This window comes from Oncorhynchus masou, chromosome 29, assembly GCF_036934945.1.
Source record: "Oncorhynchus masou masou isolate Uvic2021 chromosome 29, UVic_Omas_1.1, whole genome shotgun sequence".
Classification (NCBI taxonomy): Eukaryota; Metazoa; Chordata; class Actinopteri; order Salmoniformes; family Salmonidae; genus Oncorhynchus; species Oncorhynchus masou.
Genome location: NC_088240.1, coordinates 66,434,480 through 66,454,352, shown reverse-complemented (window position 1 = coordinate 66,454,352; position 19,873 = coordinate 66,434,480). Strand labels below are relative to the sequence as shown.

General features: G+C 42.5%; 1 protein-coding gene across 1 annotated transcript; it reads right to left on the bottom strand.

The window, feature by feature from the left end:
- Positions 1-1,384: 1,384 nt before the first annotated feature.
- LOC135520341 (thrombospondin-3a-like) lies at positions 1,385-15,849 on the bottom strand. Its single transcript, XM_064945812.1, has 22 exons — positions 15,402-15,849; positions 13,734-13,937; positions 13,201-13,448; positions 12,734-12,836; positions 12,584-12,616; positions 12,388-12,470; positions 12,235-12,286; positions 11,964-12,112; positions 11,543-11,683; positions 11,334-11,408; positions 10,886-11,038; positions 10,520-10,738; positions 10,250-10,409; positions 9,951-10,069; positions 9,764-9,816; positions 9,045-9,226; positions 8,695-8,873; positions 6,818-6,866; positions 6,417-6,613; positions 5,979-6,151; positions 2,989-3,128; positions 1,385-2,878 (listed from the first exon to the last, which is right to left on the bottom strand). The coding sequence occupies exons 1-22, from the start codon at positions 15,493-15,495 to the stop codon at positions 2,817-2,819; spliced, it is 2,868 nt and encodes a 955-aa protein (XP_064801884.1). The 5' UTR covers positions 15,496-15,849; the 3' UTR covers positions 1,385-2,816.
- Positions 15,850-19,873: the final 4,024 nt, after the last annotated feature.

Below are 19,873 nucleotides of genomic sequence, written 5' to 3'. Positions count from 1 at the left end.
AGGCAATTAATCACTTGTGACTTGAGGTAAGGTTTTAAACACATTTTCATTGGTCTAAATGTTTATCTTAGTTAGTGTACTTGTTTATAAGGGCTTAGACAGTGTGTTTGGACACACTCCTCCAAAGTCCAAACCTTTCCCCAAACGAAATTATACACCTGTTATGTATCACAATATATATATATGCTTTATTTTAATACTTTTGACAATACATTTTAGAATGTGGAAGTGTTTTTTCCATATAAAACTTTTTTTCCCTTGACTTTTTTGGTTACCCTAGCAGATTACCCCTATGTGGCTTGGAGACCTGTTGCCCTGGTAACTGTTAGGGCTTGTGTGTGTGTGTATGTGTGTGTGTGTGTGTGTGTGTGTGTGTGTGTGTGTGTGTGTGTGTGTGTACAGGAGGGAGGGAGGGAGAGAGAGAGAGAGAGACTCTCTTTTAGACAGTGCTAAATGACTTAAATGTAAATGTAATATGCAACACTTTTGTCCTCCTCAGGCAATGTGAGTCTCAGACATATCTGAAGAGAAGGTCAACTTGGGACTGCAGCCAGATCATGAAATATTGGTGCTTGAGGAGGCATATTAAGTGTTAACCCCTCCCAGGGCCAGGCAGGTGTGGGATGTGGTGCACTGTTGTACAATGCCCTCCCAATATTGCACTCGTCCCGGCCTCCCGGACCCAGGGTATTCCATCTTTAACAGAGGAGCTCAGAAAGGTTGTTTTCCCTCATTATTTTCTCTCCGTACATGTGTGTAAGAACACTGTGATATGTACTTGAAAACTTTGTTCTCACTTAAAAATATATTTTCAAAATCACTTTCTACAATGCTACTACAATTATTTAGAGAAACATATCTGCAATACTATGTCATTCGCCATATTGACCCAATTTATTCTATCTATTCACATATGGCCTGTTATGGGTGAAACCCAGTGAATTTATTCTATACAGTTGGTAAGCCTCTGCTTCCAAACGGTCCCACTGTCCGCACCAGACACTGGCTGGCTAGCTGCCACGTGAGGACCTTTGCCAACTCCACTAAGTCATTGTCTTCCCTCTGCCCTTGTGACTTCACTCTGAAAGTTCCCTCGTATTGGGATAGGAAGCAGTATTGCACAAACTCTGTATGGCCAACAATACCTGGGATGACAAATGCCTCATCATATTGCACCTATTCACACCTGAGAGAGAGTTAGTCAGGATAGAGCAAAGAGAATGAATGATCAGATTGGAATCCAGACACAGTAGTCAGGGGTCAATAACAGAACATCTCCAGCTTAGTAAAATAATGCTTAAAATACTCCATTCTAAATGGAATCCAAATTCATTTTCAAGTCTGTCCTGAGCAGGGAACTTGTTTTGTTGTTATTACACCAGTAGAAGGGGAAGAGGCTTTATTTCACTTATGTGGTAACAAAAATGCTCAACTCCATTACAAAGCAAGTTACAATGTAACATGTTAAAATACAGTGTCATCATTGAGTTATTACAGTGTTACTACACCGACATAGGAATAACGTAATTAGGCTGTGTGACACATAATATATAATATTAAATATAGCAAGTTCTGTACAATGTATATGGATTTCTATGACTGGCTATTAATATGGAACAGAGAAGAAGACAGTGGAGACAGACTGGGCAGTTCAGTCAGTTGAGCCCGGGGGTCTGTCTGCTCCTGGGAGGTATGATGACAACCACAGCACTCAACGATTAGATACAGTTAGCACCAGTGTCACCACATACTTCACTGACTGGATGGCCTCGGAACAGCAGTGCACACTCACAGTTGCTCTTGACAGTTTTTTTCCCTAAGTCGTATCATTCATTAGCATTCTTGTTGTGTACAGAATCACAAAGGTCAAATAAACATATTTTTAAGAAATTCAATTGTTTATTATTTTTTGTGGACAAAGACTGTGTTGCTCTTTGTTTATGCTTCTGTTTAACTAATTAGTTAAAGATGACTTAAAGAAACACATCCAATAAGGCTTTATTTCATATTCAATTACTGGGCACAGAATCAGATGCCCAGGAAAGTATACACTAGAATCCACAGAGATCCACATTTATTCAAATTAGGGACATAATTTCACTATTAAAGGCTTAAAGTAATATGGCTAAATAACTGCAAGTCTACGGTCTCTTGTGACAGATCTGTATTTTGCTGCTGAGATGACATTATCTGGTCATGACAGAGTTACCCAGAGTTTCATATTCAGAGGATGTACAGTATTTTTCAAATTCCCATCATCCCTGTAACACTAGCTTATGTTTTTTATTTTCCAGTTAGATATGAGATTTTTAAAAACATCCTTTTACTGTTCAGTCTTAAAACACAAAATATAATCAATTTATTCCTATGATAGCTGTAAATACACAAACACAAAGCAACAAAAGCACTCATACCTAACGCAACAGTCAAACTCAACGGTTAACCGCTATCATTCACACAACCACCGTTCATACAGTGAAATTGAAGGCAAGGACAGCAACTCAAACCCAGAAGTAACACAGTCCTACATACATTAATTATCATGTATACTTTCTTCCAAAGTCTAGTACCTTTTTGCTTTTCCTGTCTGGTATAACAACAATGTTGTAAATTGGTTCTTCTTCCTCCTTTACCATAACTCTGAAACTCCTCCCCTTTCACTCATGGGCAGACACAGTCACACACATTAACAGCAGTTGAAATTCTGTACTGAGAGGCAGTAAGAGTGTGTGTGTGAGAGTGTTTGTGTGTAGAGAGACAGTGCTGGACAGGTTACTCATCTACATGCCTCAGCACTCACACATCCTCAAATCCTCTCACACCTTGATGTGCAGCAGAACCTGTTTGCGATATGGGTTGAAGTCGTCTGGAACAGTGTCTAATAAACAACAGATAAATGAGTTCAACAGATAAATTAGTTCACTAGCATTATGTTGTTCAATACAAGTATCGTTAGTGGTTAGTAGCAATGTGAAGAACGCTGCTTACCGTTGCAGCGGTAGCGCAGGTTGGACCAGATGATGTTCTCTTGGGAGAAACAGAAGACCCCCAGTCGTCCGCCTCTCATGGTAGTGTCAATCACCACGCCAGAGTCAGCCACTATCTCCGTCCCCTCATATAACTTCACCCTGCCACAGAGCGCAGAACAATGCACAAATCAGGGGACCTTTAAGTTCCCTTGTCATTTCAAGTCATGTTCCCTCTGGTAATTATCAAAATGAAAGTCATCCTATAACTTCACACTGTCCTTATTTATACCACTGTCACATACACATAACGTGATTGTTGTGGGTAGCTGTAGTAGTTGGCATGTGGTCATATAAGAGATTAGTCAAATGAAGTGCTACCAAACTAAAACCCAGTGGCAAGTAAACACAGAACTCAAAATGTGTGATTTGGATGAACAGAGAAAGAGAGACAGAGAGAGCAGGCCCAGCCCCTGTCCCAGTCGCTGCCTGAGTGCAGTGCATCGCTGCAGTGCTCCATTGACTCCTCTGCACAGCATACAAAGCAGGTGTCTCTCTGTTTGGGTCTGAATAGAGCCTCCCTGCCTCTAAATAAAACATGTCTCTCTCTTTCTCCACTCTCCCCTCACTGCACCCAACTGGAGAGACCCCTCCCTCCACAACCTCCTTAAACTCCACCCCCCAACTCTCCTTTTCCCTGGCAACTTTTTTTAGAATGGGCAGTGGCGTGTATTCATGGATGCCAAGGGAAGCTAGGCTTCCCCCAAAAAATGGACCAAGAAAAAAACATAAAAAATGATGCATCTTTTGCCTCTGTGTTTCATACATTTCCTTCAATTCGCAACAGGATGAATGTATCTCACCAGAGAAAGCATCTGATCTAACGTAACAGTGCCCCCCCTGTCTCAGTATGTGTAGCGTATCTATCCGACGCTGTCTGGTCAGAAGGAGTATGAAATTGTTGCTGCCCATAGCATTGAATGCAAGGGAAGCCAGCGAGCATTTGGTCTCCATTGATTAGAAATAAAAAATAATAATAGCCAATCAGTGTTGAGCTAAACTGTGTGAGCTCAGCTCTGAATGGTCCTGGAGTACCAAAAAAAAGTATCAAGGGAAGCCAGTTTGGATTTGGCTTCAGACTAATCACGTCACAAGCCAAACATCATTATTGACAGAAAAAAACGTGAATTGTTGCATCTCTTTGTGTTGTTGTCTTCCGGGGGCTAGCTTGCTAAAATCGTACCTTTCCTAAAAATTAGCAATGAATGGAGATCGGGATTTGGACTTGTGGTTTTACTTAATTCTCCGTACTGGCCAATGATTATAACAGCGATTCTGATCTAACCATAAATTCATACACTGTGCCCCTGGACGTTAACAAGTAGCTAGATGTAGTATGCTGGCCTGGTGCATCGTTGCCCATGAAAGGTAGTTAGGCTAAATGGCAAGGAAAACAGAAAGTGTGTATTGTATGACAGAGTCATAGGCCGTTTAGGCAACATTAGAGAGGAGGATGACATTGGCGTTGCTCTTCAAGTCAGGTGCGTCAACAAGTTTTGTCTACTTGTACGCATGCAAACACACACAAATATACACACACACACACACAAATCAGTTCCATGGACAGCCACATCATATTTAGCTTACGTTGATTGGACTAAATCGTTTTTGATATATTGTAGTTGTCACTGTATTAGACTAAGGAGAGGTGATTTGATGATGTTGAAATGTTGAAGTTGAAATGGTGCTGGAATAATGGAGGCAGCTCCTGTTTTCTTTGCAACTTGTGGTAACTTTCCGTGGTTCTCATTCAATAGTTGTTTAGTAGTCCGAAAATAGTCAGAAACATTACCCTGCTTGACCATGCTGTAGGTCATGTAACTGTTTGCTACATGCAATATGTTTTGTGGACTTCACTGGACAGAGGTTGCTCTTCGGTTTTGTAATGAAACAAATATGTGGTTGAATTTATTCTGCCGCTGTGTCTTCTTATTGTCTCGGCCTTATGCCTTATAAATCACGGTGTCAAGGCAGGTTATAGAGCAAATAAATATCACAATATAATATGGCTTTTTGTTCTGGCTTGACTTCCCCGGTGACTTTACCTACACATCGCTACTGATAATGGGCCAGAGATGTGAGGGGTTTGAGAGATGCTCAAACGCAGGTGTTGGTTCAAATGAATGTGTTTTCTGAAAATGTCTTGCTGATGCTTTGTTGAGCACAATGTGGTATTTATGCCACCCAATAAATCTGGTTTCTTAAACTATTTGCATAAGCAATATGTTCCTCGGACATGACATCTGATTCAAGATATTCTCTTACACTCTTAGAATTTGACAATCTGCTTGAGATTTTTCCCTATTCTGCTATGTTATTCTCAGTGACTCCCTCACACTTGTTTATCTTTCTGTTTATTTCTCTGACTTTGATACTCTCCCTGCTCCCCCCCCCCTCTCTCTTGCTCTCTTTCTCTCTCTCAGACCCCCCACTCTACAGTAGTTTCCTCTGGATCTGCATATGAACGGCACTCAGAAAATTCTTGCCAAGGATTTGGTTGGCATGGCAACAGGGACAATAGAGGGCCAGGGGGCCGGGTCTCTCTGTAAAAGTCACAAAGAGGTTTAGGAGGGAAAAAATATGGAGTATAAATTGGTGAATAGCCACCAAGTCCACCAAACTGCCACCAGCCATCTTTCTTTTTCTTTTTTAATCATCCAAGCCAAGCCAAGGCAGTGTAAACTCCCTCTAGTGGTCAACAGTGGTCACACAGCTGTGTACCGCAACTGTGTCCTGTCCAGTGAGGATGAACTCACCTTCAAGTGCAAACCCATCGAACCCATCTGCCCCTAATTAAGTAAAAAACTATGGAATTCTGATACATAGTTAAGCAGGTACTAAAGGACTTTGACAATAAAACAGTTACTGAACATCGGCTACAAATAGAAAGTAGTAGATTAAAATAAAATAAAAAGAATAAATAACTAAGAGAGAAAGAGGGGTTTGGCCTACCTGATGTAGCCCACCTGGGGCCTGTGGATGAGCTGCCAGCGGTAAGATGTCTTGTCTCTCCAGCCAACGTTCCGTGGGTCCGACCACAGCAGCTTCACCTCCTCGTTGGTGTCCCCTGTGTGCCACAGGGCGTTACGCAGGTACTCACCAGGCCCTGTACGGGACTTCACTGCCTGTAGGGGAACAAGACAGACAGACAGACAGACAGACACAGAGAGAGACAGAGAGAGAGAGATTGTTGTATATTCTGAACCCTGTAGTAGATTATTTTATATAACCATCAAAGGTTTTTACAATGCCACCACAACATGCTTTGTTGTACTTATATCCAACAACAGAGTCTGTCTGAAGGTGATTCTCAGGAAGTGTCCCGATTCAGCCAAGGTTCTTATCAGTAGCACCACCTATAGGCTGCTGTGTTTGTGTCCCATCACTCACTTTGAGCTGCAGGCCAGGTTGGGCCATGGCCCTGAAGGGTGTCGACTGCCAGTAGGTCTGCTCTGTCTGTTTCCACATCACCACGTAGAAGGAAGAGGAGTCCTGGTAGCCGAAGATGAAGCCTGCATAGTCGTCGTCCGTCACCGTGTTAATGTGGAAGGTGCCCTCAAAGTCCACCCCGTTGAACGCTGTGTAGCCTGGGGGAGGTCATTATGTTGAGTCAGGTCAATTCAGTTCATTGGAATTTAAAAATGTATATATTTCTTTTCAGCACCTTTTCAATACACTGCTATAATGAAATCACTGTGTAGGCCTAAAAAGGATCAATTATATTTAGAGGACATACATCACAGGACGAGGACAAGAAGTAACAAACAACTTAACCCATAATATGAACTTACCCACAGCTAAACCAGGATCACTGTTCATGGTCTGAACTATTTCCATGCCCTGCAATAAAAGAGGACTAGCTAAAATCAGAATCTGTATCCACAATGAATCACACACCTACAGTGAGGGGAAAAAAGTATTTGATCCCCTGCTGATTTTGTATGTTTTCCCACTGACAAAGAAATGATCAGTCAATAATTTTAATGGTAGGTTTATTTGAACAGTGAGATACAGAATAACAACAAAAAATCCAGAAAAACGCATGTCAAAAATGTTAGAAATTAATTTGCATTTCAATGAGGGAAATAAGTATTTGACCCCTCTGCAAAACATGATTTAGTACTTGGTGGCAAAACCTTTGTTGGCAATCACAGAGGTCAGACGTTTTTTGTAGTTGGCCACCAGGTTTGCACACATCTCAGGAGGGATTTGTCCCACTCCACTTTGCAGATCTTCTCAAACTCTTTAAGGTTTCGAGGCTGACGTTTGGCAACTCGTACATTCAGCTCCCTCCACAGACTACCTAGGCCACTCCAGGACCTTAATGTGCTTCTTCTTGAGCCACTCCTTTGTTGCCTTGGCCGTGTGTTTGGGTCATTGTCATGCTGGAATACCCATCCACGACCCATTTTCAATGCCCTGGCTGAGGGAAGGAGGTTCTCACCCAAGATTTGACGGTACATGGCCCAGTCCATCGTCCCTTTGATGTGGTGAAGTTGTCCTGTCCCCTTAGCAGAAAAACACACCCAAAGTATAATGTTTCCACCTCCATGTTTGAAGGTGGGAATGATGTTCTTGGGGTCATAGGCAGCATTCCTCCTCCTCCAAACACGGCGAGTTGAGTTGATGCCAAAGAGCTCCATTTTGGTCTCATCTGACAACACTTTCACCCAGTTGTCCTCTGAATCATTCAGATGTTCATTGGCAAACTTCAGACGAGAATGTATATGTGCTTTCTTGAGCAGGGGGACCTTGCGGGCGCTGCAGGATTTCAGTCCTTCACGGCATAGTGTGTTACCAATTGTTTTCATGGTGACTATGGTCCCAGCTGCCTTGAGATCATTGACAAGATCCTCCCGTGTAGTTCTGGGCTGATTACCCACCGTTCTCATGATCATTGCAACTCCACGAGGTGAGATCTTGCATGGAGCACCAGGCCGAGGGAGATTGACAGTTCTTTTGTGTTTCTTCCATTTGAGAATAATCGCACCAACTGTTGTCACCTTCTCACCAAGCTGCTTGGCAATGGTCTTGTAGCCCATTCCAGCCTTGTGTAGGTCTACAATCTTGTCCCTGACATCCTTGGAGAGCTCTTTGGTCTTGGTCTTGGCCATGGTGGAGAGTTTGGAATCTGATTGATTGATTGGTTGTCTTTTATACAGGTAACAAGCTGCTCCCTTTAAGAGTGTGCTCCTAATCTCAGCTCGTTACCTGTATAAAAGACACCTGGGAGCCAGAAATCTTTCTGATTGAGAGGGGGTCAAATACTTTCCCTCATTAAAATGCAAATCAATTTATAACATTTTTGACATGTGTTCTTCTGGATTTTTTGTTGTTATTCTCTCTCACTGTTCAAATAAACCTACCATTAAAAGTATAGACTGATCATTTCTTTGTCAGTGGGCAAACGTACAAAATCAGCAGGGGATCAAATACTTTTTTCCCTCACTGTAATTTTTGAGTATTCCATAAGAACTTGACAAATATGCACAATGCAATATACCAGGCTTTAGACTGTAGTCAATGCACTAACATAGGCCTATTTATAATAACCATAATGGTGCTCCTTGTAAACTAATTTCAGAGTAGGAGGATAACCTTAGAGGGATATTTCAACCTACGATCAAAGTTGTTCATGTGTTGAGCCAAAGAGGTCAAGCGAGTTCACCTGATTGAGCACCACCCAATTGGGATCGATCTGGGCATCGCCCTCTGGATCCAGAATGACTGTCTGATAGGCTCTGAAGTCTGTCAGTGTGACCTCTGAACTTTCAGGGCACACATCAATCAGATCCCAGACTGAATCATTGTCAAAGTCGTTCTCACACACATCACCAACCCCATTACCTGGGAGAGGAGAGGTAGACGGCCATAGTAAGACAAAGGGGCACTTTTGAAGCATTTAGCAATGCAGAAGTAAAAAATAAGCAAAAACTTGAACAGTGAAACTATCCCTTTAACGGTTGGTTACTGTTAAAGGGATAGTTCACTGTTCAAGTTTTAATAATGGTTGGTTACTGTTAGAATCTTTCTGGTTGGGATTGGTGATAAGTCTGCAGTTGTCTTGTACGTCTGGGAGTCCGTCATTGTCATCGTCATCGTCACAGTCGTCCCCAAGGCCATCATTGTCCGAGTCCAGCTGGGAGCTGTTGGGATGGTCAGGGCAGTTGTCCCTGGAATCCTGGTGACCGTCCCCATCCCTGGAACACACATAGACGCATTGGAATTCAGTTCAACTCAAAGGATGGGATTTAATTCAAGACATGCTCTAGCGCAGTGCACTAGACAACCAACAATGCGCCTTAGGCATTCTAAACAATGGTCATAGAGATCGCATTCATGGTAAATGCTGCGCATGTCGGCTCAATTGTACATTATCTTTACAAATCGGGTATAGTGTGCCTTGCATTGAATCCTGGCCCAAGTCGTGTTATGTTCACTAATTTTGTTTGTACTGAAATAGTTTGCATTTTTTTGATCACCTAGAAAAACACCATCAGGAAGGTCTAACAACTGCAGCATAAAAACAAGCCTCAGCAGGTGTGTGTGTCTACTTGTAAATCCCAGCAGGTGTAAAGTGAATGTGTGTTTTTGTGAATATGAGCGCAGCAGGTGTATGTATGTGTGTGTTAGCCACAGCAGGTGTAGCGCTGTGTGACAACTGTAGCAGTGTGAGTTCAGTTTGTATGTGTCGGTGTGTAGGCGGGCGGGTGTGCGTGTTGAAGTCAGAGACTCACGTGTCCTGGTCAGTGTCACACACATCCCCCACCAGGTCATTGTCAATGTCCGTCTAGAGGGAGAAGGTCAGAATAAACCAAAGACAAGACAAATGAGCAGCCTAAACCCCTGTTTCAGCCAAGAGTGGCTGAATATCTTCTGTAGATCCACATTTTGGGAGTTGGGGGTGTGTGAAGGTTATTTTACCTGCATGGGGTTGCTGGTCTCAGGGCAGCTGTCGCAGGCGTCTCCTACCCCGTCTCCGTCCCTGTCTGTCTGCATGGGGTTGGGAACCTTGGGGCAGTTGTCTAGCACGTTGGGGATACCTGAACACCAGGTTAAGACAGGGGGCGACATGAGGGCCATCACCTAGTTGCAATGAGTGTAATGTCAACTTCAACTGCGGCCCACAAAGTTGTCTCCCAGACATCTTGCCATTTATGTGTGAGTGAGTGTGTGAGTGAAAGTGTGAGTCTGTGTGCGCACGCGCCTGTGTGAATACACACCATCTCCATCTATGTCATTGTCACAGGCGTCTCCTTGCCCGTTGCTGTCCGTATCTCTCTGGTCAATGTTAGGGACATTGGGACAGTTGTCACAGGCGTCACCGAAAGAGTCTGTGTCTGAGTTCTGCTGATCTTTGTTGGGTTCTAGTCGACAGTTATCCTGCAAAATATAACCGTTATGGTCATGAGAAAACATGAGAAACAATGACTTACAATCATTCACATACACCCAGATACAATTACCACAGAGGGTCTGAGATGGAAACACACCTCCACATTCTTGATGCCGTCCCCATCTGCATCCTCGTCACACTGGTCTCCGATGCCGTCGTTGTCTGCGTCCTCCTGGCCTGAGTTGGGTGTGTAAACACAGTTGTCCTGTTTACAGTGCTTGTCATTGTCCATACAGGGCAGAGAGCGGTCTGGGTATCCATCAATGTCTGTGTCTGTGCCACAAGTGTTCCCGTTACCGGCCCAGCCAATGTTGCACTGGAGAGTGGAACAAAGGAGAGCATTTTCAACCAAACCTAAAGAACATCTATAAAGTAGTATACCGAGGCTGGCAGTATAGGGTAGTGTGGCTCCTACTGTTCCTGTCCAGGAGGGCAAAGGTAGTAAAAGACCATTACTGCTTACCGCACAGGACACCTCTCCGTTCCGCTCTATGATGCAGTGGGCGTTGGCATCACAAGGGTTAAAGCTGAGTGTGGCACAGGACCTACGGGGCACGCAGCCCACTGTCTGGTTCCCCAAGTAACCCACCTTACAGCCACCACACCTGAACGAGCCCTGGGAGAGATGGAGAGGTGAGAGAGAGAGAGAGAGATGGAGAGGTGAGAGAGAGAGAGAGAGAGAGAGAGAGAGAGAAGGACAAGAGAGAAAGAGAGGTGGGAGAGAGTGAGAGGAGGAGGGGCGAGAGAGGAGAGATTGGGGGTGAGAGAGGAGCAAGGGAGAGAGAACAGCTTTACTACACAGCGGCTTTACAGTACTCTCACATGATCACAAGAGAGTGATGTCTCGTTTGTGAAGATTTGACGCTGTACATACATTGTAATAAACACTTTTGAAAAGGGTTTCTGCTTACGATGGTGTTGGTACACATGGAGTGGGGCACACAGGCGTTGGCAACTTCAAGACACTCATCGATGTCTGCACACTCCTGTAGACAAAACCACAGCAAGGTGTGTGAGGAAGAAATAAGACAATAGGGAATTATGGATTATGTCAGTAAGGAAAAAAGTGATAGTGTGTGTGTGTTTGTGTGTGATAGTGTGTGTGTGTTTGTGTGTGTACCTGTTTGTGCTGGTTGGCGTACTCCAGTCCGACCCCAAAGAGGGGTGGGCCCCAGAGACCAGGGGGGCAGAGCTCACAGCTGAAACCCTTCACTGTGTTTATACACGCACCTGGAGAGTAGCAGGGCTGGGCTATGGAACACTGAGACAGGTTAGAGAGACAGAGAATAGAAATAGAGAGAGTGGGGGAGACGAGAGAGAAATAGACAGAGATAAGTAGTACAGTTGGGGCTCTTTGAAATAAGAGCCGTGCTGAGTACAGTACTTGAAGTGACAGGGTCTATTTTGACAACAGCTCAGCTGTCACCCTAAAAGCCTTGTCAATTCACATTTATTCAACTGTGAGCTTGAGGCAGTGTAAAAAACACAATTTAAAACCCAGCCAGGCTAATTTCCATTTCCTATCTGTTACTGTGTCATACCTCGTCAATGTCTTGGCAGTGGGTTCCGTTGCCCGCCATGCCCTCCGGACAGGGACTACAGCGGTACCCTGGGTATTCAAAGGTCTCCATGCAGGACAGGCCCTTAAAACAGGGGTTGGGGGAGCAGCGGGAACGAGGGTCTTGGAAGCCTGGAGGTCAACACACTGTTGGTTTAGGTTTCATTTTTATGAGCAAGACAAGAACAGGGAACATGAGGAATGGGTCAAATTTTTCAGTACACATAGTTTTTTTCCCATGGCTGTTCACTCACCACACACTTGGCACTCCAGAATGGTGTTCCTAATCAGGGACATCTCCTTCACCTGGAGACATCAATGAAAATGCACAATCACATACAGTATGCAGACACACATACATGTTGCATGCATACACTTGTACAAACCCACACTCACACACAACCCACCTGCTCTCTGATGTCCTCTCGCAGCTCTCCTAGGATCTGGTTAAAGATGATCAGCTGACCAATCAGAGCCTTTGTGTGGTCTCCTGACATACAATACCCACATAATGCCCAATCATTGTCAAGTAAAGCCAACACACATTTCCATAAGACATTGATTTCGCTGTATACTTGAAAAGAGACATTTGGATACACTCACCTAGAATGGAGTTCACTTCTGCAGTTGCACCGACTGTAAGAAGAGGAAAAGGACTTTAGGTTGAAACATGTTCAGGATACACATCTGATTAACTTTTTTTTAACTTGATTAACTTCATCTTGGAAAGTCATATAGTGATTTTGGACACACCTGTGCTGTAGACTGATGAATCTCCCTGGAATGGACAGTCTGTCAGGGAACCTGCTTTGGCCACACTGCCCCCTAGCGCAATTTTGAGGGACTCCACAGCACCCTGTAATGGGAGAAGCTTGGATCACACCATGCAGTGGTTGAAGCTGCTATGATATGATTAGATATGACAGCTGTTGCCATGTTTAAAGGTAGTCAAAGAGGACCACCTCTCAATTAAAAGTTGCCTCCACTCCTCATCTGCTCCACTTCATCTACACTGATGTGAAAGACCTTGACAGGTGAAAGCTAATTTCCAGTAGGCATCCACCATATTGTTTCACCCTGTGTTTTAAATAAGTGCAGATTGATGATAGGAGATGAGGATAGCAAGCCACGTTGGGCTACTGAGATGAAGCCCTGGCCCCTAGCTAAAGGGGCATGGGATTTACTTGGGACTTAGTGTCAGACTCAGTGCTCCTTGTCACCTGTAGCCTTGCGTAGGCCTTGAAGCCATTACGAATCTCCACCTTCTCCGCGGGGAGAGGGACCAATGGAGGGAGGCCCTGGCTGGAGTCAGCCAATCGACAATTAACGTAGAGCTCCAGGTGTAGGTTGTCTCTGCGCAGGCCTCCGATCCGGAGAATAATGGAGTGTGTGCGACCATCAGCCAGGTTTGTGCTCTGGAGGTTCACTGTGTGAATTTTGCCATCCTCCCTCACGTAACGCACCAGAGCTACGAGAGAGGGTAACAGGGGGAGAAAAACTCAAATTGAGGGATTTACTGAACATGGACAGGTAACTAATAAAAGAAAAAGAAAAACAAGGAGAGAAAAGTAAAATGGATACAAAAAAGGGGAATGAAAAAGGGCAACTTGATGGACAGATTGATATTCATGTGGACACTTTTAAATACTAAAGGTGGTTTGAGACTGAGTTAGTTGTATGCTCCTTCACAGAGAAACTGGGAAATAGTTAATTCTGTTTTAGTCAGTGAGTGAGAGTGACAGTATCTAAGTACCTTTGTTGATCTTTCCCATGATGGCCAGCTCCAGGTACTTCTTGTTCTCCTCTTTGCTGTAGAGGCCCAGCAGCACCCCTCCCATCTTGGGAGGCAAGCGGAATGTGGACACGATGTAGATGTCACTGAACACACTCATGGCACCTGTCACTTTCTCCACCGCAGACACACTGGTCTTGGAGTCCAGGGTTAGCATGTCAATGACTGGAGAGGGGGTGGGGAGAGAGAGACAGAGAGAAGGAAGGAGAGAATGCCAGAGATTGATAATGAAGAAGAGAGCGGGTATCTATCAACCATTTTCCCTGATCAAAGGCTCTCATCCAGTCCCATGATGGCGCTTCACCTTTGACCCTTGCCCAGGTATAGGAGGACAACTGTTGAGTGACTTCTTGACATCTCTGAAGCAACATCCAAATTAACAAACAAAAAAAAATCGGACTCTTATTAGAACCATATCCCTTATGAAGACTTCTTAAATAAGAAACAAGTTTTACAAGTTATTTTATTTCACTAAGAAAATAGTCTCAATCTAGAGTTTACATGTCCGTTTAATAGGCAGATAGTACAGTGTTATAACATTGTAGGTTCAAATGCATAGCGCATATCAACTATTTTCTTACGCATATTTTTCAATTTACTTTCTCTTCCTATGACTTTGAATTTCCCTCGGTCTTTATTGTCTTTCCTAGATTGTGCACCAATACAGAATTAATTTACTTCCATCAATTTTAGCAGTGGCATTCCTGAACAATAGAGAACTTCATAGTGCCAAAAGTCAAAACCCATGCTGACACATTGCTGGATATTAAAACCCAGGGGGAAACAAAAGAGAGGAATTAAAGGAACAGGACTGGCTGCTTTCTGGCTCTTAGTAAGAAGGCTTTCCCCTTCCTCCTCGTCTCTCTGCCTCCCTCTCTCTGCTATTATTTCTGACATATCCTCACCCATTCACACACTGGTTTGGACAATGGGGTTTGGCAATGGTCAGGATTTCTGCCACAAGCAGGCTGTGAGCACTCAAAGGGGAAAGAGGGGAATAAGGGGAAAGTCAGCCAAGGAAGTCAGAAAATAGTTGGCTTAGCACTTTCTCTGTTCCTGTCTATGTCAGAAAGAATACAAGTGGAGGAGACATGAACAGTTATGACATGTGGAAGGAAACAACATGTCATCTCAAAAAAGAAAGAAAAAAGAGAGCATATATCATTTAAAAATATATATATATATATTATTAGTGTATGAAATGGAAAATAAAGAACCTAATTAACCAGCAGTGAAACAAGACCAACATAACCAAGATGAATGAGAAAACAGATGATAGAAACTAGCCTATAGAGATAAAATAGCACATTTCAAGCCATAAAGGTGAGAGACAAACGTTGCACCCTGTGTGTGGAGTGTTTTAAACTCGAGTTAGAAATGGTTACAGGGCGCGCAGACACTTCATTTTAAATATTATTACAGTTGTAAATAATATTTTCAGGATTATAATAACCATCTCGAGTGTATGTGCGTCTATGGCAGAACAAAGTGAAGTCCAGACCAAAAATGCGAGCTTGTTTGAAATAACTGTCTGCATTAACTCATTTCGAAAACAAACTTCCCCTTAATTGAATTAGATGATTCACAAAATGCGCACTACTATGAGTTAGTTAGTATTATTTATTTTACCTTGCATATCTTTCTGATCCATTGGCTCACATGTTGCAACGAATAGAAATGTGGATAGAGCCAGAAAACTTGGCACTTTGCGCCTCGCACCCATGTCCCAAGAAACGGTGTGTGAAAGTTGACAAGAAAGTCAACAGCAGTAAATAACTATCTGCCGAGAGTCCAGTTTGATGTTGATGAATGGAGCTTAATTTCAAAGTGAACAAAAATAAGTCTGCAGAGTGAGTTGACCGCAGAATGTAGGTTTAAGAACAGTTACAAATGTCGACTGGCTTCTTACAGGCGCGCTCCAGCCAAGTACCTCGTCCGCACAGAGTGGATGTGACAGTGAGAGAGGGAGTTCATTCGCCTGCTATAAACTGAGGCGTGCGGTGTTTCCAACTTTCTCAATTCTCATGTTATACAGACATAATATAGGCTGTGCCCGTAGTCTATATGGTAATTAATCTGATAAAGTTATTTCCTTTGTTTATAGCAGGGCTATTCAACTCTTACCCTATAATGTCCGGAGCCTGCTGGTTTTCTGTTCTAGCTGATAATTAATTGCACCCACCTGGTGTCCCAGGTCTAAATATGCCCCTGATTAGAAGGGAACAATGAATGAACGCAAGTAGAACTGGCTTCGAGGTCCAGAGTTGAGTTTGAGAGGCATATAGTCTTAAGTAGGCGATGTACTTCAAACATATCAGACTATCCTCCCAGGGCATTAAGATAAAAGAGGGGAAGGAAAGAAGAACAAAACAGAAAAACAAACAAGATGTCATAAAATGGTTCACATGTGTTTCCATGATTGTAGGCTAAGTTCTACTAAGCTAACATCTGGAATTGTTTTAAGATGGTCATCCATGGATCATTTAGCTATTTGATTTTACATTTTAGGACCCCTTTAGGTGGCCTACCAAAATTATAAATATTTTTTGGTTGTTGATAAAATTAAAATACTATAGGCCATAGAAAAGTATTGAATAACACATTCATAAATGGCAAATAGATAGTCAATAAATAAATAATAAGGAATAAGGTTTTGAAGTGTCTGTCCTATATCTAGGAGATAGAAGAAAGCTCATGAAATCTTTTTTTTTTTTGGACACTCCTTAAACTTTTTGGCACAAAACTACATCCATAATTCCATTCATTTGTATGGGATACTATGAGACAAGGGGTTGTAGGTTAAAACTGAGAACACCATCCTGTTCATGAGAGTCTCATCTTTCCATTCCAATGTTATATTCATTTGTAGGCCAAATCTAAAGTTCAATGTGTTTCCATCGCATTTTTAACTCTACCAATAGTCACAAAAACCTTTGCATTAAACAGCAAATGTGTATAGCCTACTCTGGTCTTCCAACAGCGATCTAGCCAACAGCTTGCAGATACAGGCCTGTCTGTAATGTCCTATCCCGGAGCTCGAGAAATTGACATTACTAAGCTGCTCCCGAATGTACTATCGTAGTCCATGTGGGGTTTAATGACATTATGAAGGGTAGCTCTGAACAGTTGAAACTGGATTTTAAATAGCTGATTGACTTTCTGCTAGACGCTAATAAAAGACCCATCACATCTGACCCTGGGCCATCTCTGAATCGTGGCATTGAACGCTTTAGCAGGATTATTTCTCTTCACAACTGGCTACGTGATTATTGCAGCTCAATGTGTGTAACTTTTGTTGACAATTTCGATACCTTTTGGAAACAAAACACGTTTTATAAGGAGGATGGGATCCACACAAATCATTTGAGTTCCTGGATCCTTTCACAGCATTATAAGGCTGTGTTGAGACAATGACTTATCAATGACCCAAGCCCAACTCATCTTACCCCTACCATTGTGACATTGAGTTGTCATAATGCTTCAGCAAATGTACATTATACTAGGGTCGTTGGTAGACACAATGTAAGTAGCCTAATTGATGTCCCTCTAACTGCCCTGATTGCCTCTGCTGATCCGACAGCTATTGTATGCAGTAATCATGTGCTTATGAACCAGATTTATAATGTTAGCACTGATGCGATGTGCCCTAGTAGGAAGTCCACTGTGTGCAGCTCACCCTGCACTAACATAAATAACATGAACATATCTACTTCTGTCCTAAGCTTCCTAGTAAAGCAATGAAAAATAGTAAGCATCCCAGAAAAGTGCTCAAAATAGCCCATGTTAAAATATGTAGCTTAAGCAACCAGGTTCATGAAATCAATAATTTGCTAGTAACAGATGACATTCATATTCTGACTATCTGTGAAACTCACGTAGATAATACTTTTGTTGATACAGTGGTAGCAATACAAGGTTAAAACATTGACAGAATATACAGAAATGCAAATGGTGGAGGTGTTGCTGTTTATATTCAGAACCACATTCATGTAAAGCTTAGAGAGGATCTGATGTTAAATCCTTTTGAAATAATAGGGCTACAGGTTCATCTGCCTCACCTAAGTCCATTCTTGTGGGAAGCTGCTATAGACCACCAAGTGCTAACAGTCAGTATCTGGATAACATGTGTGAACTGCTTGATAATGTATGTGTCAGGATTTGGCCAGGGTTGTTCCGGGTTTTGGTCACTAGATGCCCCCATTGTGCTTTTTGACCTTATGTTTTTTCCCTTGTTCCCCATTATTATTTGCACCTGTGCCTCGTTTACCCTGATTGTATTTAAACCCTTAGTTTCCCTCAGTTCTGTGCTCTGTGTTTGTATGTTAGCACCCAGCCCTAGTGTTCTGTGTATTCTTGTCGATTCCGGTGGATGCTCTTGTGGAATTCTGTTTTTGTTTTTGAGTATCTCTTGAGGCTTTTTTGTGCTATTCCTACCACCTTTTGGATTTGCCATTTTTGTATTTAAGGACTTCTCCTTTTTACTTTATTAAATACACCGTCTTAAGTACTGCTGTGTCTGCCTCATCTTCTGGGTTCTGCCGACTATTCGTGGCTCAGTTGGTTAAGTGACTGTTTCTCACTCCGGAGACCCAGGTTCGTAACCGGGTCCTGACAGTATGTGATATCAACAGTGAGGTATATTTTATGGGTGATTTAAATATTAACTGGCTTTCACCAAGCTGCAAACTCAAGAAAAAGCTTCAAACTGTGACCAAGGCTTGCAACCTGGTTCAGGTTATCAGTCAACCTACCAGGGTAGTTGCAAACAGCACAGGAATTAAATCATCAACATCTATTTATCAAATCTTTACTAATGCTACAGAAATGTGCATGAAAGCAGTATCCAGATCCATTGGATGTAGTGATCACAATATAGTAGCCATATTTAGGAAAACCAAACTAAAAAACAGGGCTGGGCCTAATATAGTGTACAAAAGGTCATACAAGAAGTGTTGCAGTGATTCCTATGTTGTTCCGTGGGGTATATCGAGGAGCAAACAGATGCTGCACTTGACACATTTATGAAATTGCTTATTCCAGTTACTAATAAGCAGCACCCATTAAGACAATGACTGTAAAAGCGGTTAAATCCCCATGGATTGATGAGGAATTGTATGGTTGAGAGGGATGAGGCAAAAGGAATGGCAAATAAGACTGGCTGCACAACCGATTGGCAAACGTATTGCAAATTGAGAAATTTTGAGACTAAACTGAATTTAAAAAAGAAGAAACTACACTATGAAACAAAGATAAATGACAAAGAATGATAGTAAAACATCTTTGGAGCACCTTAAATAACTTTTTGGGGAAACAAAGTCAAACTCAGCTCCATCATTCATTGAATCAGATGGCTCCTTCGTCACAAAATCGACTGATATTGCCAACTACTTTTAGGATTTTTTCATTGGCATGATTAGCAATGACATGCCAGCAACAAATGCTGACACTACACATCCAAGTATATCTGACCAAATGATGAAAGACAAGCATTGTAATTTTGAATTCCGTAAAGAAATTGTGGAAGAGGTGATTAAATTATTTTTGTTTATCAACAATGACAAACCACCGGGGTCTGACAACTTGGACGGAAAATTACTGAGGATAATAGCGGATGATATTGCCACTCCTATTTGCCATATTTTCAATTTAAGCCTACTAGAAAGTGTGTGCCCCCTCATTCCTGTAGGGAAGCAAAAGGCATTCTGCTACCTAAAAATAGTAAAGCACCCTTTACTGGCTCAAATAGCCAACCGATCAACCTGTTACCAACCCTTTGGAAACTTTTGGTAAAAATCGTGTTTGACCAGATACAATGTTATTTTACAGTAAACAAATTGACAACAGACTTTCAGCATGCTTATAGGGAAGGACATTCAACAAGCACAACACTTGCACAAATGACTTGGCTGAGAGAAACTGATGATCAAAAGATTGTGGGGGCTGTTTTGTTAGACTTCAGTGCGGCTTTTGGGATTAGGCTACTGGAAAAACGTATGTGTTACTGCTTTACACTCCTTGTTATATTGTGGATAAAGAGTTACCCGTCTAACAGAACACAGAGGGTGTTCTTTAATGGACTCCTCTCCAACATAATCCAGGTA